This window comes from Bos javanicus, chromosome 22 (assembly GCF_032452875.1).
Source record: "Bos javanicus breed banteng chromosome 22, ARS-OSU_banteng_1.0, whole genome shotgun sequence".
NCBI classification, from domain to species: Eukaryota; Metazoa; Chordata; class Mammalia; order Artiodactyla; family Bovidae; genus Bos; species Bos javanicus.
Genome location: NC_083889.1, coordinates 21,209,432 through 21,232,832, shown reverse-complemented (window position 1 = coordinate 21,232,832; position 23,401 = coordinate 21,209,432). Strand labels below are relative to the sequence as shown.

At 47.4% G+C, this 23,401-nt stretch overlaps 1 protein-coding gene across 2 annotated transcripts in view; it reads left to right on the top strand.

Annotated features, from left to right (window-relative positions):
* The window catches only part of EDEM1 (ER degradation enhancing alpha-mannosidase like protein 1), a 28,380-nt gene extending 5,632 nt beyond the window's left edge, over positions 1–22,748 (top strand). The window contains exons 2-12 of one of the 2 annotated variants that reach the window (XM_061396350.1): positions 857–929; positions 4,280–4,383; positions 5,587–5,758; positions 6,788–6,971; positions 8,046–8,220; positions 10,497–10,617; positions 11,083–11,253; positions 13,248–13,321; positions 14,195–14,291; positions 16,470–16,673; positions 18,971–22,748. In XM_061396350.1, coding sequence (XP_061252334.1) covers positions 857–929; positions 4,280–4,383; positions 5,587–5,758; positions 6,788–6,971; positions 8,046–8,220; positions 10,497–10,617; positions 11,083–11,253; positions 13,248–13,321; positions 14,195–14,291; positions 16,470–16,673; positions 18,971–19,060 — 1,465 coding nt within the window. In that variant the 3' untranslated portion in view covers positions 19,061–22,748. Of the gene's footprint in view, positions 1–856; positions 930–4,279; positions 4,384–5,586; positions 5,759–6,787; positions 6,972–8,045; positions 8,221–10,496; positions 10,618–11,082; positions 11,254–13,247; positions 13,322–14,194; positions 14,292–16,469; positions 16,674–18,970 lie in introns of those variants that run through there. The other variant, XM_061396351.1, reaches the window with a different exon arrangement.
* Positions 22,749–23,401: the final 653 nt, after the last annotated feature.

Sequence of the window (23,401 nt, the reverse complement as noted above, 5' to 3'; positions counted from 1 at the left end):
GAATTTGTCAAACCGACTTGATGACTTTCAGTCTTTCTCCATCCCCACCTTTCCCAGATATATTATTGTCGTCTTGGTGGTTTTTTTAGCGTTACAAAGAACTTGTCAGTTAACCTCGCTGCGGTCTTGAAGTTGGCATTTGAAGATGATTTCAGAATGGGCGATGGGTGTTGATTGTGGGGCAGGAGGTGTGTGGCAGAAGCATTAACACAGCTCTGCCTTTGTTTCTGTTAAAATTCCATCCTGTTAAAGCTCCTCAAGATTGATGGAGCTGCGGGGGTGGGGTGGGGGTGGGGGGGATTCTTTGGGTGAGATGTGAGTGAAGCAATGTAGAAAGCAGTTAATTTATTCCCCCCGCCCAAAGGACAGATGAGTGAGATGGGGACCGTAGTTGAGGTATTTATTTGCTGCTTTGTGTGTGTAATCTGCCGCAGTGTCTGATTTCTGTATTCAAGTTTTAGTTACAGGTCATGTGACCGGGCCTCTCCTTTTTCATTCCTAACGATTTCGAAATCAGAACTTTTTGAAGCTAGACAGAGAGATCATCTATGGCGATAAAACTGGATCTCAGGGAGAGCAACGACTCTTGTTTTCCATCTCCTTGCTTCCTGTTTCATGCTCTTTTTTTATACCGTAGTATAAATGTGTGCATCTCTGTTCTCCTGTGACACTGTAGAGGCTTGTGTGGTCCTCGTGTGGCAGAAGGACCATTGCCCAACTGATCCATCCACAGGAGTCCCTGAATAAATAAAGGCTTCCAGCAATTTTAGTTTCTGATGAGTGTTTAGTTTTATTGTCTTTTTTTCTCCCTCTTTTAAAGTACCTTTGTGTAATTTTCGTTTCATTTCTTTTTCAGCTCAAATCTGAACATCAATGATGTGCTAGGGAATTATTCCCTTACTCTGGTTGATGCGTTGGATACCCTTGCAGTAAGTGTTCGGCCTTATTATTTTTTTTTTTTTTTGAAGTTAATTAAGATATTTTGGAGTTAATACCGTTGCTTCCCCCCAGGGATGAGAATTCCAGGAAATGTGATCCTCAGAATGTATTCATAGCCGTTGTTTATTTTAATGAGCTTAATATGGAGAGCAAGAAAAACACTGAAGGTCAAATGAGGGGAAATGTGATCCCCCTAAAAATGTGGAGAAGGCAGTGTGAGTATTTTGGGGAAACCTATTTTTGTCCCAGTTTCCCACTATTTTATTCCTTAAAGGAACCAGTTTACAGTTCCTGGGGTTAAGATTTCTGAAGTGAAAGTCAAGATCTCCAGGGGAGAAGATCCCCTGAAAGGTCCCATAGCTCCTTACTCCCTGAGAGCAGGTCCAAGCCCTGCTCCCAGCCTCTGCAAGAGACCCTCTGTGTGAACACTCTTGTGATCTTTGCTTTCTGAGTTTCGTGTGGACACTGCCCACTCCAGACTTGGGCTGCCAACTCGGAGACTGCCTTTACCTCCTTCAGGCCTTATCGGTTCCCTCAGCTGGAGACCTCGGGACACATTCACACATGGAAAACGGGCCGGCCCCATGCACAGTTCTTATTACCAGGCTGCCCTGTGCACATGCTCTGCATCATGGCAAGGCCCTGTAATTCCAGCGGAATATTAAAAAATTTCCTTATAAACCTGATTTTACTACCGCTTGGCTCTTCTTCATTGTCTCAGCACACTTTTACCATTAGAAAATGTTTACTCTAGCCGATTCCCAATCCTGCATTTTAACTGTCCTTAAAAGAGTTTAAAACTGTCAGGAGTTAGAAGTGGGTAATTCTAGCTAAGTTTGCATGACAGCTGTCCTAGATCTTGGCCAGCAGTAGAATTCCGAGAGCTCGGGGAGAGCTTGGGCGGTCTTTGTGTGTTCCCCTGGGCTCACGGTCTGCAGGAAGTCCAGGCTTGCGTGCTGCCAGGCTGTAGTTGCACAGCAGTTTAGTTTCCCTTCTCAGTTTAATTTCTCCTTCTCAAGTGATGGCTGCTGCCTGTCAGCATCTGCCGTCACTCATCAAAATGGGCCCAGGCTAGTGTTGTTGTTTAGCCGCTCAGTTGTGTCCAGCTCTTTGTGACCCCATGGACTGTAGCCCACCAGGCGTCTCTGTTCTTGGGGTTCTCCAGGCAAGAATACTGAAGTGGGCTGCCATTTCCTTCTCCAGGGGATCTTCCCAACCCAGGGATCAAACCTGGCGTCTCCTGCTTTGGCAAGCAGATTCTTTACTGCTAAACCCACCAGGGAAGCCGCCCAGACTAGTATGTTCACCCTAATTAGAGTTAACTCGTTGAAGATACCAGAGGCTGACTCAGCCTACAAGTATTGCTTTAAAAAAAAAAAAATCCCAAGACATATATATATATCTAGCTTCTGAAAGGCCACCTCTTCTCCCTGAGCCCTCTCTTTTGGTCCCATTGTATCTTTTTGTAAATATCTTTATTTATTTGGCTTCGTCGGGTCTTAGTTGCAGCAGGTGGCACCTTTGTTTTGTCATGTAGGATCTTTAGTTGTGGTGTGGGTTTAGTTGCTCTGTGACATGTGGGATCTTAGTTCCCTGACCAGGGATTGAACTTGCGTCCCCTGCATTGCAAGGCAGATTCTTAATCACTGGACCACCAGGGAAATCCCCCATTGTATCTTTTTATCTCTCTGCCCTGCTTGTGAAGTACAGAGACCTTGCCTCTGTTCATCACTGCACTCTGTCCACGCCTCATGGTGTCCGATACATGGTGGGAGTACAAATAGGTGTTAAGAAAATGAATTTTGACGAATCTGACATTTCCCAACACAGATTCCAAGGGTGTGCTCCTGCAAAGGACAATTCTGTTCCCAAATGAACTTGAGAAATCCTCCCAGTCTGCCCACTCTTGGAAAGCCACTGTGGACACCAGCCTTTTCAAGGCTGTGAGAAGTTCTGCAGTAAAGAAGCCTGTGTAATGCTTCTGTCCAACCCAGCTTTTCTTAAGCCTAAGTGAGCGATTTCAGAGCATCATTACTCTGTTCTGTAGCTTATAAAATGGTAAATTACAATATGTCACTGAAACCTTCCTCCTCTGTCTTGCACGTGCTCTGAGCTCATATCAGCATCTGCAGCTGCTAACAGATTCGGCTGCTGGTGAACATCAGTAGGGAAACAGACCCATTGCTGTGGTTTTCACGGTAGAAATATCCGGTCTTTGATGTACACTGCAGCCTTCTTTTTCAGATGTTACTTCTGTTGAGGTTTCCCTGTGCTTTTGCTGACATTTTAAACAAACCGTAACAGGTGTATTTGGGAAGCACTCAGACAATAGCAGTCCCTTGACTACTTGATGCAACTTGCAGCAGGATTGCATGATCTTGTTAAAAAACCAAATTAAAAGCCAGAAAAGAAACTGTACTTTCTCTGCATGGAACAGCAAAATAACAGTGAGGGGGAGAAAAAGAAAAAAAGATGCACTAGATCAATAAATACTAGGAGATAAGAAACACTTGAAAAAGTAGTATCTGAATGACATCATTTGTTTTTTCATTCTTTTTTTCTGGATGTGTCCTTATGTTGTCATTATAGTCCCAGGATGGTCATAAAATTTTGAACAGCATGAAAACATTTCAGTTCTGGTTAATTTATCAAATTTTATGCTCAATTTGCACTTCACATAAGAGAGAGATGCTTGGAATGATACCATATCCACACACCCAAAAATAGGAATCATAATTCTAGAATATTTTTTACAAAGGATGTAGGGCTGGTTACTTGCGTATTGTGTTGGTTTTGAATGGCATTGGCCTTATGCTGTCCTCCCAAAGATAATACCACTATTTCTCAACGTGTTCAGACATCTGGGTAACAAGCAAAGAGTCAGTTTCCCAGATGTTTTAGTCTCCTGGAAACCAAGTACCCAAGCTGTTGAATTATTTGAGGAACAGAGGAAATAGCCTGTTTTTTTGTTTCTTTTATTTTGGGATTGGTTTTTACTCATTTCAGGAACTTCAGGAACTGTAATGCCTGCCTTGCTAAATAATCAGAGTGAAGCTGAGGGGGCCTGGGGAGGGGTGATGAAGGCTGCTAATGATTTTATGAGGAGTTATTGTCAAAGTTTTGCCATCTGGAGATACGGTTCTTGAGTTTGGTGGAAATGGGCTTGCCATCTGTCCCAGAATGTATTCTAAGAGATAACTGGGCTTTTGTGTTTCTGCTGCCATGAGTGGCAAAACCACAGCACTTACAGACATTCAGATGATGTGGCCCAGCTCCTGTGATCATGTAACCTCGGTGTCATTTCATGCCGTCATAATGGCTTGTGTTCCTCTTTTTAAAGATAATGGGAAATTCATCCGAGTTCCAGAAAGCAGTCAAGTTAGTGATCAACACAGTTTCCTTTGACAGAGATTCCACCGTCCAGGTCTTCGAGGCCACCATAAGGTAAAAGGATTGTCAAACAGACTGAAAGCCGCTCTTGTGTGTGTGTGTGAGTGAGGGGAATATCCCTGTGACGGTTCATGGGCCACAGGGTCCAGCTGGGGAGTCCATGTAGACCTCGTGGGCTCAGTGTCCCCTTTTCCTCTCTTTTGGATGGATCAAAACTGAAACAATGGCCATTTCAAAGTAATTCCATTTGGGGCTGAATAGAAAGACACTTTAATGTGTATTTAAGATAGGTGTCCCTTTAAAAGAGTTTTTCATGATTTCACTTTACGTCTGGTCTCATTTCCTTCACTGTGTCCTAGGAAAACCCCTGTGTATTTCTGAAGAAATCAGAGTTTCTCATCTCACCTACCACCTGCAGAAAACCACTGCTTACCATGTGGGTCACTTTGCTCCCGTGTGTCTTTCTCTCTCCTTCCTTTCCCCCTCACCCCCGCTAACTTCCTCCATCTCTCCCTCTTATGTATTGACTCATGTTTTATATCTCACCTTTTTAGTCTGATAGACCGTGACAGCTTTCCTATTCCACTGAAACTTTGAAAATTGTATCATTGCATAACATTTATTTGTGTAGCATTTATTTAAAGTTCTGAAAAATGTCACAGTCCACTTCTGCTCATTGGAGGGGACATGAACTTGTGGCCCCTGAGGGCTGGGGATGTAAGCTGGTGGCCCCTGCCTCTCGGTGGGCCATTCTCTCCTCTTCTCTTCCTCTTCCCCTCCTTGCCTCTGCACCAGAAGTTGGAGAATTTCATGTTGTTTGGCAGCTAGAGCTACAAAAGTTACTTGGTATTTGTTATCTTGCTCTTTTCTTTTTTCTTGTTTGGCTAAGTTTTCTCCCCCAAGTGAGAGAAACCAAGAGTAGTTTATTAGTACTAAAAAGTGATATTTATGCTGGGACTGATGAGGCCGCTGTCTTGTGATGAGATGATGACGATTACCAAACAAGGTTATCACTAGAAGGGGGTTATTCTCAGTAGACTCAGATGAATAGATCGCCCTCTCCTTTTCAGTAGTGTGCTTAGCTAGCAATTGATTGTTCCCTGTTAAGGGCCAGAAAGAATGTCAGGGGGTCAGTAAGTTCAGCCCCTCTGATTCAGGCAGTGCTAAGTCCACAGGGGATTCGAGCCTGCTGCTGTCATTCTGAACTGGATTGTACAGCCAACATGATTTTTATTCTTTTGTTCTTCCTGTCTTTAGGGTTCTGGGGAGCCTTCTTTCTGCCCACAGAATAATAACCGACTCCAAGCAGCCCTTTGGTGACATGACGATTAAGGATTATGACAACGAGCTGTTACACATGGCTCACGACCTGGCCGTGAGGCTCCTCCCTGCCTTTGAAAACACCAAGACTGGGATCCCCTACCCTCGGGTAGGTGGACGGTTTCCATAACTCACCCCTTGCCTGAATGAACACTCTTTGTTGATGAATTTATTTGCGGGAAGGAGTGGGGCTGATGTGGGAGAGGAAATCCATGTCCTTGAGAGAATTTAGCCCTAAATATGGTACACATTGGTTTTAACTCATTCAGCATTTACTGAACACCTATCGTGTGCTAGGCATAGGACATATCTGACTTATCCTCCTTCTTAAGAAAGTTACGTTCCTCTGCTCAGTCAGTCTTCTTAACCCCTTTTACAGGTGGGATTTGTATCCTGTGCTACAACAAAACAGTGAGGGGAATTTGTCTTTGTTTCTGACCTGGGTCCATTTCCCCAGACACTCTCACATGTATACCATAGGAGTTCAGTGTATGTTGTTTCACGTGGATCTTTCAAATAAAGCCTGTACAGACCAGCAAGTTAGTTGCTGATTTAAATGCAACATATGGAAGAAGATTCTGTCTTTGTGGCGTCTGATTTGCTGAGCCCAGATCTCCTCTGGGAATTGAGTCAGCCTCTGGGTAACCAGTGGAGAACTGCCAGACCTCGGGAGCCTCCATGATGGAACAGGCTGTCACGCTCTTGCTAGGTGCCCTTTCTCTCCCAGCCTGAGATTTGTTCACGTTTGCTGAGCAGGACTGGCTTCATAGCAGCTCACTTAAAATTTCTGCATGATTCCACAGCTTGCCTTTGTCCCCCATACCAAAGCCTGGTGCTGCATAACCATGAAGAGAACCTGGAAATCTGCTGAAAAGAGGCGTATTAGTGAATAGCGTTATTGTGATTCCTCCAAGACTGGCTCTTACGAATAACACAGGGCTCTGGTGTTCGTATCATCTTGTTTGTGTGTTTTAAACTCGTTCCCATGTTTGTCTCGGACATAGAGCAGGAGGCAGGGGCTGACTCAGCCTGCAGGAAGCTTGGTTCCTTAGTGGAGTGTGGTCGCTGTGACTTGGCCTCCTAGCCACGTGAGTTCCTTGACTGTTGCCACAAATCCTTTGTCTCTTCCTATCCCCAGGTGAATCTAAAGACAGGCGTTCCTCCCGACAGCAATAATGAGACGTGCACGGCCGGTGCTGGTTCCCTCCTGGTGGAATTTGGGATTCTAAGCCGACTGCTGGGGGATTCCACGTTTGAGTGGGTGGCCAGGCGAGCCGTGAAAGCCCTTTGGAGCTTGCGGAGCAGCGACACGGGATTGTTAGGTGCGGGGACCCTGTCGGGTCTTGGTGCCGAGAGCATCACCCCCTTTCCTTTCCTCTTCTCTGGGGCCCTCCCTCCTCTCCACTCCTTTTTCCTTGTACCATGGAGCCTGAAATTGACAACTCAGAGAGGGGGGCCCTCAGTGTTTCTCCGTGTGACTTTTCTTAGAGGGAGGCTGGAAGGTTTGATGGCATGGAATCATGCTTTTCCTATCTGAGGGCTCTCTTCCGATTTGAATCCCTTGGCATATTCCACTTGAAAATAATTGTTAATGGGAATGCTATAAAAAGAGCTGCCTCAGAGGCAAATGATGTTGCTTCAGTATGAGGTTCCAAATATAGGAATTTAGAGCTAACTGGTAGAGTGACTTTCTCCTTTACAGAAATCTCGCCGTATGATAGGAGGTTGAAAGTCAGATTAAACCAGTATTAGATTTTTCTTTTTTTCCTCCAGAATTTTGGTCAAGACATTATTAAAAAATTATTTCAAACATACTGAAAAATTCAGTTTCCTATTGAAGTAAGAGAAAGGTTCATGAATAATGAGCCCCTATGTACTCATTATTTATCTTCAATAATTATTAGTATTTTACTAGCTCAAGATGTTATCTTAAAATAGGTTGTTGCCTCTTATAACTGTCTTATTTTGAGAAATATTTTCTTGTCACTGGGAGGGAACTGGATTGGGGGTCCTGGAGCCTAGAGTGTCATTGCAAAAGTACTTCCGTTTAAAAGTGATTTTCGATTATTCCTTAGTTTCTCACAAATTTGTTGTATTTAACAACAGGAAAAATAAAATAGTCTCCCCATTTTTCACCCAGTGTCACCCCAAACTGTCAACTTTAAAATTCCATAAGCCCTTGCAGCCTGTCACATGAAACTTTTGTATACAGTACTTTTAAATTCTAATATAGATATTTTCAGTCTTCCTTCCATTTGTCAGATCACGCAAGAGGCCTTGTACCCTTGCTGCCTCTTCCCTGTGCAGGATGAAGGTACTGAGGGGCCATGGGGCTGAAGTAGGAGGCCTCCTGCCCCTCGGCCCTGGGTCCTGACGAGCTCCACTTATTTTCACAGGCAATGTTGTGAACATTCAGACGGGCCACTGGGTCGGCAAGCAGAGTGGCTTGGGTGCCGGACTGGACTCCTTCTATGAATACCTCTTGAAATCTTACATTCTCTTTGGAGAAAAAGAAGACCTAGAAATGTTTAATGCTGCATATCAGAGTATTCAGAACTACTTAAGAAGAGGGTATGTCTCCTCACCGCCTGTCTCCTTGTTCCGTTGAGCAAGCAGAATGTGTCGTGAGGTATTCATGTTCTTCTCCACGCAATTCACAGGCTCTGGTCTCGGGCCTCGTTTTACTGCCTCCTAGTTGTTAGCTGGTCATCTGGGGATGAAGCGGTATATTGGCTCTTTACGGCTGTGTGACAAATTATCCCGAAGCCTAGTGGCTTAAACAGCGAATGTTCTCTCTCCAATTCTCACGAGGTCGCCCACAAGTTGCAGCCATGTCATGGCTTGGGCCAGGCTGGAGGGCTCCCTCCCAAGCTTTGGTTGCTCCCTGGCTGTGGCCGGAGGTCTCAGTTCCTTGCCACATGGACATCTCCGTAGGCAGCTTATGGCAGCTGGCTGCCCCAGAATGAGTGGTCTGAGAGAGACAGAAAGAGACCTTCCAGAAACCGCCCTGTGCTTTCACGTCCTAATCTGGGAATGACAACCAGAACTTCTGCTGGACTGTTGGTCACACAGACCAAGGCTGATGCAGTGTGTGAGGGACAGCACAAAGGTGTGAGGGCCCAGAGGCAGGGGTCGCTGGGGGCTACTTGGGGAGTGGCTTGTGACAGCCCAGAGGCAGGGGTCGCTGGGGGCTACTTGGGCAGTGGCTTGTGACAGCCCAGAGGCAGGGGTCGCTGGGGGCTACTTGGGCAGTGGCTTGTGACAGCCCAGAGGCAGGGGTCACTGGGGGCTACTTGGGGAGTGGCTTGTGACAGCCCAGAGGCAGGGGTCGCTGGGGGCTACTTGGGGAGTGGCTTGTGACAGCCCAGAGGCAGGGGTCGCTGGGGGCTACTTGGGCAGTGGCTTGTGACAGCCCAGAGGCAGGGGTCGCTGGGGGCTACTTGGGCAGTGGCTTGTGACAGCCCAGAGGCAGGGGTCGCTGGGGGCTACTTGGGGAGTGGCTTGTGACAGCCCAGAGGCAGGGGTCGCTGGGGGCTACTTGGGGAGTGGCTTGTGACAGCCCAGAGGCAGGGGTCACTGGGGGCTACTTGGGGAGTGGCTGCCACAAGGAGTGACACGTCCCCGGTTTCTCAGGCTTTAACTGCACATAGAGCTGCCTTGTGGCACAGTTGTTTTGGTTCACTTTCCAGAGAAGTTAGGTTCAGTCTTTATACTTGATGAGAGGAAGGACAGTTACCACATTTTTTTCCCTTCTGTGTTTGTTTTCTTAGTAATTATTTTTTATTTTATTTTTTAAATTAATTTTTATTGGAGTATAGTCGGTTTACAGTGTTCCATTAGTTTTTATTATACAGCAAAATGGCGTATTTGGTAAAAACAGTACTGTTTGCTGCTTGTCGGTTGTGCATTGAGGATGGCAGAGAAGTGCCATTTGAAGCTGCAGCAGCTTCTACCCTGTGCCTCCTCTCTCCTCCTGGGTCTTCCCCTGTGCACTTGGCGTCTATTAAGTGGCCAGAGCAAGTGACAGCTACTGAGTTGCCTGCTTGGTAGGATTTTCTCGGACACATTTCCACCCTAGCTGTTGTATGAACAGGCAAGTGCTATGTTTAGGTAAAAGGCTGTTTGGCCAGAGTTCAGTCCTTTTTATTTTTTAAAGCCCCTGCATTTACTAAATCGAGTGGTAATCCCTGAGCTCCTTGGCTCTGATGTGCTCCTCCAGGCCCAGACCCCGTGGTGTAGGATTCTATTAGAGACGAGACCCTTGTGCAGAAAGAACTAGGCTTCCCCACTCAGGTCAAGACTGACTCACTGTATATACCAAATTGAAAGTGAAAGTTGCTCAGTCATGTCCAACTTTGCATCCCCATGGACTATACAATCCATGGAATTCTCCAGGCCAGAATACTGGAGTGGGTAGCCTAATCCCTTCTCCAGCAGATCTTCATGCCCGAGGAATCGAACAGGGGTCTCCTGCATTGTAGGCATTTACCAACTGAGCTATGAGGGAAGCCTTGTACGGAAATGCTTTTGCATTGGCTGGAAAATATACCAAATTACATGGAAATATTACTCAAACCTGCATGTCAAAGTGCTTTCTGCAAAGTGCAGTGACAAGTCAATGTGTTACGATGGCCAAGTTCAGAACTTTTGTCTCACAGTAGGTGTCATCTCGTGCTAGAGTACTGTATTGACAGGGAGAGGCGGTCTGTCTCCAAAGGTTTAAAGACTGTGTTGGGAGCAAAGGTTGATGTTGATTCCACTGAAGTGAAGCTGCTGGGGGCTGATGGAGGAACAGGGCTAGAGCTGTGTCTCTTCCTTCTCTCTGACCATTCTGCTTGGCTCCTCAGTCGGGAAGCCTGTAACGAGGGAGAAGGGGACCCGCCCCTCTACGTCAACGTGAACATGTTCAGCGGGCAGCTCATGAACACGTGGATCGACTCTCTGCAGGCCTTCTTCCCTGGACTGCAGGTATTTCACAATTCCGTTTGCTTAGTGAAAGAAGTCATTGGAAAGTGTTCTGCCCCCTCTTTTCTTTGTATGGTTCCAGAATGTTCTCTGGCTCCTTCAGATTTGGGCAGTTCATGGCACAGTATGTGTCCATTGTTCTCTTTGAAAATTACTCCGCACTGAATCAGCGCAAAGCCATGCCTGAAAAGTAACGGTGTAAAATTTCTGGATGGTCCATCTCTCAGTTGTCGATGCTTTGCTCATGAGGAGTTAGCGTCTTGTCCTCTGCAGTCCTCGGGAATGTGGCGCTGATGGCCAGATGGGGGGTGGCGTCTGTCCCACAGGCAGCTTTTGGGTTGGGTTTGTCTTCAGCTATGTTTGCGGATCAGATAGCCAGTGGGTGGAGGGGGAGCCCAGGGCCCATGTGTCACGTCCTGCCACTGTGAGAACCCCATCCTAGCCTGGGGCCCTGCGTCTTTCCCTCAGGTTCTGATAGGAGACGTGGAAGACGCCATCTGCCTGCACGCCTTCTACTACGCCATCTGGAAGCGCTACGGGGCCCTCCCCGAGAGGTACAACTGGCAGCTGCAGGCCCCTGACGTGCTCTTCTATCCGCTGAGGCCCGAGCTGGTGGAGTCCACGTATCTCCTCTACCAGGTACTGCTGGGAAGGCCTGGAGCAGTTGGTTCACAGGGAGTGCTTGCCCACAGGTGGAGAACCAAGTTACTTCACAGTGACCGTTGGGGTGACTGCCAGCCCGGAGCCTGGTGAGCGCGCAGCGTCAGCTGTGCTTCCACAGGACAGGGAAGGCGTCTGCGGTCACGTACGCATGTGACCCACATTCTGCAAAGCTGGCTCCTATCTTCACTCCAGGACTTGTTTCTCCCACCCTTAAAACAATCAAGAGGCACATTTGGTACTCACTGTTTTCCAATATATTGGACCAAAGAACTCTCCCTGGGGAGCGCATTTCTGTCCTCATGTACTGTGGAACCCTGGGCTGTGTAAATTATTCAGACGAACGAAGTCTGTTCCTTAGCTGGAAAGGGAACCACCTGGGATTCATCTGAATACCTATTTTTTGTTTAATCCTTTAAAAAAAAAACAGTCTTTTTCTTTTGTGAAATTACGAATGCCAGAGGAAATGTCACTTTAACTGTGAAGAATCTTCTCCCCCACAGTTTAAGGCAGATATTTATCCCTCTGTGCACGCCATGCATATATACACACCGAGAGCTGTCAGCCATTCGCAAATATAGCACCAGAGCTGCTCACTTTCTGAGAAGCTGGCCCTCCGTGTGTTCAGCAGCCGTATAATGACGTGTGTAGTGAGCAGGCCCTTGCAAGGAGATCTTACGAGCTCTGCTAGCAGGATTAGTGCTGTAGTTTATTTTTATTTTTTCATTTTGACTGCACTGGGTCTTCCTTGTGGTGCGTGGGCTTCCACTCCAGAGCGAACAGGCTCAGTGCTTGTGGCACATGGACTTAGTTACCACATGGCATGTGGGATCTTAGTTCCCTGACCCAGGATCAGACCCATGTCCCCTGCATTGGAAGGAGGATTCTTAACCACTGGACCACTGAAGAATTCCCAGTGTTGTAGTTTAGATTTATTCAATAATTTTTTTTTTTTAAAACACCGAATCCTTGCCATTTGCTTCTAAAAGAGGCAGAAATCCTGTGCAGCTGGTAATTGACCTCACGGGGGTAGAGAGACCTTGTGAGTTGTAACCTGTCAGAGGAGGAGCCAGCCTGTGACTCTGCCTCCCTGGACTCAGGGCCGAGTCAGGCCACTCATGCTCCAAGGGTGACTCTCGGGCACCGTCTGTGGCCTCCCCTTAAGCTGAGGTCTGTTGCCCTTGGGTTTAGGCTCTTGGCTTCTGTCACTGTTTGTTTCCTCTTGCAGCTTCTTCTTCACATTGCCTATTTTCTTAGAAGCCAAAGAAATCTTCGGCTTTACCACCTTGCCCTCTGAGGCCTCTCCCTGCACTCTCCTAATCCAGAGACAGTGACTTTGTGGTTGTTTGCTTCTGCTGCTCCTGCGGGCTTGGCACTGGGAATGGATTGTAGATTATCCCCAACTTTTAAACTTGTTTTGGGAGGAAAGTCTAGTCCTCCCAGAGAATTTTTCTTCCCCTCACAAAACCATCTATGAGCCTGTGACAGAAGAGTCAGCAGCCCCGGGTCTGCGTCCTGGGGGTGATTAGAGGACAGAGAGTGTGGAGGCCCCTGCAGATGCTTCAGAAATCTTGTCCCCAGGCAGTTCTTCCCAGTGCTGTGTGTGGAATGGAGGCAAAGTCCTGTTTTCTGTGCTCGCGGCTGAGGTTTCTGAAGAGTTCTCAGACAACACAGAAACTGGATTTGTCCTTAGACGCAGGACTGTCATGATGGGGGATCAGGAAAGCCAAAGGCAGGGGGTTGATCTGCCCTGGAAGCAGGCCTTCTTGCCACCCCCAGCCCGACATTCAAGTTAAGCAGGTTGGAGGTGCACTTTGACCAGAATTCACCGTATACCTTAGTCCTTTAAACGTTCGAGACACTGCAGGATAAAGTGGCCGTGCCTCCTCGGGAAAGCCCCGCAGGCAGCACAGTGTGTATGGGTGGCGTGTCTCCCAGGCCCCCTGGATCACCTTCTCTCATGTTCTCTCTAGGCAACCAAGAATCCCTTCTACCTCCATGTAGGAATGGACATTCTGCAGAGTCTGGAAAAGTACACAAAAGTCAAGTTAGTTTCCTAAGTTCCTTCCTTTTCCTGTTGACCACTTTTATTCTGAGTCGTTCTGGGGTGATAATATTCTATTTGGTGTTTTACTCTTTAGAACAGACCCTTAATGTTAATTTTGCAGGGAGATTCCTTACTTCTTGTATAGTAGAACCTGCCTGTTATAGTGTGAATTAAAAAATTTTTTTTCACCTTTATTCCTGTAGAGTTCTAGCAGACTCTATGGACTCTTTTTAAGTAACTTATTTCCCTGTTATACAAATAATACATATGCTAAAAAGTTTAGGGAGTATAGAAAATATAGAGGTAGAATATTATCACTGTGATCTCCATGTGCAGAGATAACTACCATTAGCATTTAAGTATAGAGTCTTACACTCTTTTTTATACATTTATATATGTCTGTAATGTGTGTATATATGTATAAAAACTAAATTTTGTGACCTGCTTTTCTTAACCTAGTAATAAATAAATAAACCTGTAAAATAAATATTTTCTTACAAAATACTGTTTTAAACCATCCGAATGAGAAGTCAGTCTACAAGTACTGGGACATGAAATGTAAATCAGTCCTTTAGAATTTGTTGCCAGTCATTTTTCTTGGTGTCTTGTCACACTTTTGGCAAACACTCTCCACCACCTTCGTACCCCTTTCCCCACCATTCACCTAATGATTTGGCTGCCAGACCACTTTTTAATGAATTTGCAGACAGTCAGTTGAGGCTAAAAAAAAGGTAGCTTTTAAACCCACCCTGTTTCATTTTCCCCGGTGGCGTTTGATCATTTGGTTATTCTGTTAATAGATTGCTTCTGCCTCTTAAGTGAATGAGCAGGTGGGAGGGGCACTGTGGGACTGACCGGACGACTGTTTCGTAGGTGTGGCTACGCTACGCTGCATCATGTCATCGACAAGTCCAAGGAGGACCGGATGGAGAGCTTCTTCCTCAGCGAGACCTGTAAATACCTGTATCTGGTACGTGTGCTGTGAGATTGACCCAGAGTGTTTCATTCTGCTGAAAGCAAGCATGCCTTTTTTTTTTTAATGGGAGGACAATTGCCTTACAGTATTGTGTTGGTTTCTGTTGTACAACAGCATGAATCAGCCATAAGTATACATATGTCCCCTCCCTCTGGAATCTCCCACCTCCCCACCCCCATCCCACCCTTGTAGGTCATCACAGAGCATATTCCTGTGCTATACAGCAAGCAAGCATGCCTTTTGCCTCCATCTAACATACATGAGCAGGCACTGCTCCGTGCTGGGCATCTCGCTGGCCCAGGGGTGCCACCCTGTCAGAACAAAAGCACGTTGATGTGTCCTCTGTGGTTCCTGGCCTCATGGAGGAAGTACTGCCCAGGACACACACCCACCCACACACACACACACACACACACCCACACACACACCCACACACACCCACCCACCCACCCACCCACCCACCTAGCGTCGCACAGCGTGTGGAGTGCAGACGGCAGTTCTTAGAGGACCCTTGTGAGCCTGGGGGTTGGAACGTTCCTCTGAGGAAAAGAGCAGGGTCTCAGATCTCATTTTCCCTGACGTGTGTGCTCTCGTGAGACCCACAGCCCAGCCAGCTCTCTGTCCAGACACACATGCTCACCTGTTTGGGTAGAAACTGAACTTTTGGATCTGGAAGAAACCTTTGGGATCATCTGGTTTGTGTTCATTCTTCCCCTTGGGATCTGTCATCTCTGGAGGGAGGTCAGGGGACTTGCTTGCGTTCCGGGGGTGGTGACATGGCAGAGCAACCAGTCCTGACTCCTTGTCCAGTGCTCTTTCCACTCGGCTACTCAGCCTTGGACGTGTGAGGCATTTGCACCAGGGCATGAGGCTGCTTTCTTTCTCTCAAGGCTCTAAAGGTCGGGACTTCCTGGTGGGGAAACAGCATGGGGACCTTAGGCGAAGATCCAGAGATAGCCATCAGTGGTGATAGGTTCCCTGTATCTAGTTCAGTGGTTCCCAAGCCCAGGGGCAGCTGGATTGGAGTCACCCTGTTAAAATTAGAGCCATGTTGAGTTGGAAGCTTCAGAAGCAGGCACAGGCATCTGTCATTCTGCCAAGTGGCTCAGATGGTTCTTCCAGACATCCCGTCCTGCAGCCTGTGGTGTCTGGGATGTTCATGGGGCAAATCCTGGAGCGAATGAATGAAGGAGACCCCCAGGGTGTTTGAAGGGAAAGAACTCGGTCCGGTCATGGGGGGAGGGGGAGAACCTGGGCTGGCCCTGTTCTTCTCCTTCGAGCTGTGTAAACATAGACCAGCCCTGCTGAGTGTTTTTTTCTCATTTGTAAAATACTTGAGATGCCTGTAAGGTTTTTTCCCATCTTGAAGAGATCTGTTTCTACTTTTTGCCTCGTTTGTCATTTTTTGCACACCTGCCTTCTCCCACTCTGACCTGTCCCTACTCAGCTAGGTCTTTCTAGATGCCCTCGCTGCACGCTTCTTCACCCCCACGTCTATTGCTGAAGGAAGGGACTGCCTTGGGTGCCCTGTTCCCACAGAGCCCATGTAGGAATGTGTGTCAGGGCCAGACCCTGGGGATCCAGTGAAGAATAAGCCATGTACCTCCTTCTCTATGGAGTTTTTACAGTTTAGGGCTGAGGTGGGGGCCAGTTCCTGAATCCCAGCACTTGAACTCTTAGGGGAGTGGGGCGAGGAGCATCATCTGGGGCCTATACAGACTAGTGTCACTGGGGTCTTAGGCCTGGGCTTTCTAACCTCTAGGTCTAGGTGGGGTCAGGGAAGTTCAGGCATCTGAACTTAAACACAACCGGTGATTCTGCCCCACGGGCTTCCCAGGTGCTGCTAGTGGTAAAAAATCTGCCTGCCAATGCAGGAGACGTAAGAGACGCGGGTTTGATCCCTGAGTCAGCAAGATCTCCTGGAGGAGGGCATGGCAACCTACTCCAGTATTCTTGGCTGGAAAATTCCATGGACAGAGGAGCGGGGCTGGCTACCAGTCATAGGGTCACAAAGAGGCACACCGACTGAAGCCACTGAGCACGCACACTTCACAGCCTGGGTTGGTGTGAGAGCTTAGCAAATTCTTATCTCTAAGTAGTCTGGCTCACCCCTATGAATTAGTTCCAAACATGCTACAATTGTATCTGTGTTCCCCCCCCCCCCCCCACTAGCTCTTTGATGAGGAGAACCCAGTACACAAATCTGGAACCAGATACATGTTTACAACTGAGGGACACATTATATCTGTTGACGAACATCTCCGGGAGTCACCCTGGAAGGAGTTCTTCTCTGAAGAGGGAGGGCCGGACCAAGTGGGAAAGTCTGGGCACAGGCCTAAACCTCAGGAGCTGAACGTCATCAACTCCAGCTCCAATGTAAGTTGCTGTCTCAAGGGGTGATTTGTCTGTGGAGGAAGAGAAAACACTCCTCATAATATTGTCATCCAGGGGTCTTAACAGAATATTCTTGGCACCTGAAGCTTGGGTAATTTGAGAAGAGTTTCAGCAAGGGGCCGTTTCTGTAGGTGCCATCAGGGTGTAAGGACACAGTGGGGGCAGCCGCCCGCCAGTGCTCCGGGCTGAGGGGCCGGTGGACTGGGTGGTCATGGGAGCCCTGATGCAGAGAAGCCTGTGCTGGGGGCGGCCTCTGGGCAGGAGCCGCTGCTCTGGGCCGGCTTCTGTGACTGTGTGGGAAGGGGGCTGGCAAAGTGAACATAGCGCTTCCGGTCTGCTGGAGCTTCTCATGGGCCAGCCCCACCAGGAGCCTGAGGGCCGGGGAGCCTGTGCATAGTGTCCCTCGGGTCAGGATGTCCCTGGAGGTCCAGTGGTTCTGCTCTCCCAATGCAGGGGGTGCATGGTTGATCAGCTGTCAGGGAACTAAGATCCCACATGCCATGTGGTGTAGCCAAAAAATTTACAAAGTGCAAGACGTATCTGGCCTCATTTAAAGGGGGCGCTCAACTGGGCACTCTTGGACCATCCCCGAGAGCAGTGAGGAAGGTTTGGAAACACATCCTCGAGTCTTTCCTTTCAGCCAAAGGTAGTTGTGTTGATTTGAGCCCAGCAGGTTGGTCTGGATGTGGGCGCTGCATCCGGTGATAGAGCAAACCTCATGATCTCACAGTGCATCGTATGCCAGCTCCCTCCTCAGGAAAAGCCTCAGTTGCCAAGAGTCCTGCCACCTCCCCCCAGGCTACCTGGGTTAGGGCATGCCCTCTCATCCCAGACTGTACTTTTTCCTTTTGTGTCTCATTGAAAGTCTTTCAGTTTCTGAACTAAATCAACAGGCCAGAGCAGAGCAAAGTCCTTGAAATTTCCAGTAGGCCATGGAGTGTAGATTAAATGAATAAAATACAACTGAGAAGGAAAGGGAAGGGCAGAAGGAAGAGTAACCATCAGAGTTAGCATTTATAGAGTTCACATGTGCTGAGCACCAATCTAACTGCTGATATTAAGTATGTGAACTTCTCATAGCAGCCCTGGGAGGGGTAGGTAGTCTACGTGTCCGATTCGTAGCTGGAAGCATCGAGGCACTGAAAGGTTCAGGTCACGGCGGAGCACGTGGGGGAAGCCAGACTCGGACTGGAGGAGATGCTCACATCATAGACCAGATCCCATTGTGCCAGGCGCCGGGGTTTGGGCCAGTCATTGTGGTCCTGGTGCTGGTTCGGCTCAGGGTCTGTTGTGGACAGAGATCTGCTCCCCCTGAGTGCTCGTCAGTAGGAGGCTGTGTAAAGTGCTGTTGGGACATGGAAGACGGAGAAATTAGCCTGCTGGCAAGCCAAGGAGGGCTTCACTCAGGAGCTTGCTTCTCAGTCGCTACTAGAATGATGAGGGGGAGGTTTCAGAGGGACAGGCAGAAGGCACAGTTCCTACAAAAAGCAGGAGCTGGGAGGGAGGGTGGGGACCACCCTAAGGACCTGTCAGTCTGGATCTTGCAGAGATGAGGCCCTGGGCAAGCAAGTTCCAGTGAGAGCAGCAGGAAAGTGTTTTTCTGAGGAGGGGCATGAATGTATGTGGAAACTGCTTCCACACAACACATTTGGTTCTCAAACTTAGGTCCCCTCTGAGAGAGAGGGAGAAGAAAGCTTTGCACTCTTAATCATGTAAACTCAGAAAAGCCACAGTTTTCAAATAGCCAAGGTTTTTTTTCTTTTTGCAATTCTAGGTCGGTTAAACACCCAAGGGATACAGCTTTTAGTCTGAACCATCTGTACTTGCATGCACGTATGTCTTTTTTTGGCCACACCTTGCAGCATGTGCGATCTTAGTTTCCCGAGCAGGGATTGAACCTGTGCCCCCTACAGTGGAAGCGTGGAGTCCTAACCTCCAGGGAAGTCCCTGGGTGCATGTCTTTAGTTTCCCTGGGTCTCTACATCTTCATCTGTAAATTACATCAGTGGTCCTAAACTGGAGGTACCTGTGTTCCTCAAAGGACATTGGGCAGTGTCTGGGGACATTGGTTGTCACAGCTGGGGGTTAGGGGTGAGGGGCATGTAGGTGGAGAGGCCCACGGATGCTGTTAACCATCCTGCAGTGCCCAGGATAGGCCCAAAGAGTCCACAGTGCCAGGATGAGAAACCCCAGGGGAGGTCATCTGGTCACCCCTTCTGAGGGATTAACACACACGGTTTTAACTCATTCAAATGGTACTTCATTGATTTTCTTTCCAGTGCAATCGGGTTCCTGATGAGAGGCGATATGCCCTGCCCCTAAAGAGCATCTACATGCGACAGATTGACCAGATGGTTGGCTTGATTTGATCTGCCCTCCCCCGTGTGGTCTCCATCTGCAACTGGACCCCAAACAGCTGAACCCCGGGCCAGGCCGAGACCCAATCCGAAGTGGAGGAGGATGGAAGTCTGGCCATCCACGATGGTGTAGGAATTTTCTTTCCAGCTCCCCGCGCACATCTGGTAGATCCTTGCACACTTTAGTGTTTCTCTTCTGTTCAATAAAATGCCTGTTTGTCTTAAGGATATACTTTGAAGTGGAAAGGTACGTAGAAGTTGGCCTCTTACGATGTGCACCGTGGACAGGCTGTCTTTGGCTGGATCCTCAGAGCTTCCTACTTCGGAGTCTGTCGAGTCAAGTCTCCTCTGCCTGTGCTCGTGTGACTGCAGCCTGACTACCTCTCCACCAGAGGATTGTGAATGAATTTCTGTGCAACAGGTCCTGCGGTTCCCCTGACCGCTCTGTTTATTCTATTTTGTCATCCTCTCTCTGGATCACTGGGCTCCTTCCCAGGTCTCTCCTCTGTGACTGTCAGTCACGTGGGGAAGAATCCAGTTATGCATCTGTGCCCCGTGTGATTGTCAGAGTGACAAGATTATCTGCTCACAAAGGGAGCCGGATTCTAACAGGCAGTCTCTTAGGTTATCACATCACCGTTCAAGAGCTTTACAGGTAGGTCTTCCAAGTGGTGGTCTCTGTTTCTCATGAGCTTACCTGAGGATCTCCCACGGTTTCAGAACCAGGTGCCTTTTAGGGAGAGAAAAATACCTGTGATCATCTGAGTCTTACATCTGCCAACCAAGGATTCTCAGTTCTGACCGTGTTTGGGTTGGGAGTGTTTTGTTTTCGTTTCCTCTGTCTAGTGCCATTTAGCCAAGTCAGGGAGAAAGAAATGACCAGATGACTTCCTGGTGTCCTTGAGCCGTTTCTCTGTGTAATACAGGCTTTCGATTAGTGCCTTATATTTTTGTTTGGGCCACTGGATGTCACAGCTGCTGCTATGGTTTTAGCAGGCTTGTTTCGTATTGCTCCATGGTGAGACCACAGTGAAAGGGGGATGGGATGGGGTATCAGATAGGTAGATTCTGAAAACTTCTTGGCCCATCCTTGCCTTTCAGCCTGCTATTTTAAGCAAGCATATATACGAAGGAAGTCGTGCTAAAGCACCTCTTTTCTTTGTTGTCATTATTTCCTTAGCGAGAATGGACTATGTCTCTTTGAACTTGTGCAGAGTGCTCAGAGAAAGCAGAGGTGGGCTTGAACCCTGAGCTTGGCTTCCCTGTAGCGTCAGAGGTTGACATGAATCTCCGCAGAGAGGGTAGGAAGTCTCTTCAAAACCTCCAACTTCACCTGTCGTGTGTGGTGCCCCCGTTACTGCTGGCACACTTCAAATGATTTTATTTTAGTCTTTTTAAACCTAGAAGAGAGGGCTGTGTAAGCCATTGCATTTCCTATCAAAAGAGAGGAGTTTTATTCTTGAAAACTTGTGTTACTGTTTTTTAAAAATGGATATATAATTCAGTTCTTTGAAATTTCTAAAAAAGGGATTTTCAGTAATAAATGTCACAGTAATAAATGCCTGTCTTTTTAACATTTACTGTGCAAATTGTTTTAAAGGAAAAAAAAAAAACACATCAAATGCTTCTTATTTTACATTTTTTCTTCATTTTAGAAGCATTCTGTTTATCAACACTGTCTCACTTACTGAATAGAAAGTTTTCTTTGAGAATATCCTATATATTTTCAATGTTTTCGTTGCTTTGTTGAAACCAAAATATCCCATTTAAATACAAGTGGCCCTGTGCCTTTTCTCCAGGTTAACCAAGGTGGGACTATCAGTGAGCCTCTTGGGAGAATGGGGCACCTCAGGGAAGAAAGTGGGCCCTCCGTGATCACGCAGTGGTGTGATCACACCCCCACAACCCCCTCCTGTGGGCTTAGGCATCCCATCGCCCCTCCCACTCTGGACCAGGGGCCAGGACCTGAGTGTTGCAGAAGCATCTCAGGGCCACAGGTTGACGGAAGACATGTTCCCTCTTAGCTTCCAGGCCCTGGACTTGTACTGGTTGTGAGTCCGAGGGTGAGGGGCTCATTCTCACCCTGGTTGCCAAGCTTTCAGATTGCCCTCAGTGACTAGATGCCAGAATGCCATCTCTTGCTAGTTACAAGAGAAGGTTCTCTGAGCCACATTCAAATCTTGCTTTCTTTTTGAAGATCAGAATGTCGACAACTGTGATGTATCCTGCAGGGTTTTTGCTGTTCCTTCTATTCTGTGTTGGAAGAGATCAGGGAGGGGAGGGCTGAGGAGAGGAGTGTCAGGGGAAGTCCCTTGCTCTGTTACTTGCCCTGGGAACACCCTGATCCCAAGCATGCCATGCTTTGGAACAGCCCGCACCATCCTTGCATTCCCATGTGCAGCTAGTGTCTAAAGGCTCCGCTTTAGTTGACTCAATGAAAATGGTTTTGCCAAACCTTTGTGGGAAGCTACCTTGTAGCTACCTTTGTGGGTTGAGTTGAAATCTACCCCCGCAGAGTTCTAAATCGTTCCAGGGCAGGCTTTGCGGGTTGAGATGGTGTAACTGAGAGATTCCATTTCCTGGAGAAGGAGGAGGTGATGAGGGAAGTGTTTGCTAGCTCTCTGATTGTCCTGGCCTGGGTGAACATCAGCTTCCATGTTCAAGTCTGTGTTTCAGAGCTTCTGCATCCCCAGGTTCTGAGGCTGTCCTGGGTCACAGGGCAAGAGCACACACTTCAGTAGTTTTCTAGGTATTTATGCTCCAGGATGGTGTCTGTGCAGATGGAAGTCAGTCTCTAGCTCCCTGGCTGGATAAGTGCCATGGTGCAGTCTGAGGGTCTCAGCTGAATTCCACTCTTACCTCCACACCGTGTCCCCCACCAAAGGAAAATGCCCCTCAGCCATTTTCTTAGCTCACTTGATTGAATGATTGCAAACTGTCACCCTTTGCTTTGGGTTTCACAGATGCAGTATCAGACATTCCTTTTTTCCAGAGGTCTTTCTCTTTTGCTGATTTCAAATTTAATGCTGGTTAACAGGTCGGGCTGGATGATTGCCCTAGCCCTACAGTGGCTGAGCAGGAACTTTAGGGAAAAAAAATCTTGATCTTTCTTTCCTTTTGCATTCCCAGACATCCAGCTCCTTCTCTAGTGCCTGTTCCTGCAGGGCAGGGACTCTTATGAAAGTGAGAAGGGAGGGGTGGGTCTCTGGGCTGTGTCTCCAGGTTTTATAGGGCTCAGGGTTGCGTTCCCAACTTGAATCTGGATGTGAATCTGGCGAGAATGTCGAGTACCTGTGGACCTTCCCAATTCATTACCCGCTTCCCTCTTTCTGAGAGGCAGAGAAATATTTTGAAAGGTATTTTTAGTTTTAAATAGCAAAACACAAGCTGTATTTTTTATTTATTATGCCCAAGAAAGGTAAATCTGTTTTTACAAAAGGAAAAAAATCTAGAGTTGGAAACTCTGGGAAAACCTATTGAAATACACAAATGCTTCTGTCTGTAATGTGCAATATGCTTTGCAACTATAGATGATATTTTATGTGTAATCTGTAAATAAGAAATGTATTTAAATTAAAAGGGAGCTTTTTGTAAAAGGACCAAATGTTCTTTTATAAATGTACTAAGAAATATCTTGCTCTTGGAAATTTATTAGGATTTTTATGAGTAATTTTTATTAAAAGAATTCTTTTTTTTTTTTTTTTGAGTTGTCATTTTGTTTCTCTTTTATGTACTTACATATGCACATTATATAGAGGGCTAACACAAGGAGCACAGTCTTTAAGGGAAACAAAACTGGATGAATAAAAACTTTATTTTGTTTTTTTACAGCTCAGCCCTGACTAATACCACTCCAGTTTGTCTGCCACGCCATGATTTAACCGTCCTTCACATACGGGTCAGAGCCACTTTTGATGACCTTTGTTCTGTCCCTACCCTCTTTACCTTGGCCTCTTTCTCCCAGGCACTGACTCACTCACAATTCTTGCTGTCATTTATCCAAGTCTTTCTACAGCCTGGAAGCAGTTCCTCTGTTACCTTAAGCACGGCAGTTCCTTTCTCCCAACTTCTTACAGGTTAAGATGGGATTCATGGTCCAGAGGAAGCGCGAGCCAGGAGGGTTTCGGAGGGGTGGCCCCTGTGCCTACTGCTGCCTGAGTCATGACGGTGTCTAGAGGGAGGTTGCTGATTTGGTCCCTGTGAGATCCTGCCCTGCTAGTTCTGTGTCCTGGCAATTTTGATGGGCCTTTGTAAAAATCATGAATTGCTACAGGGTAAAGAGTAGTCTCGAGATGGAAAGTGCCTGCTGATACCAGAATGCACGCCCATGTAAGGCAGGGTGGGTGTTTATGA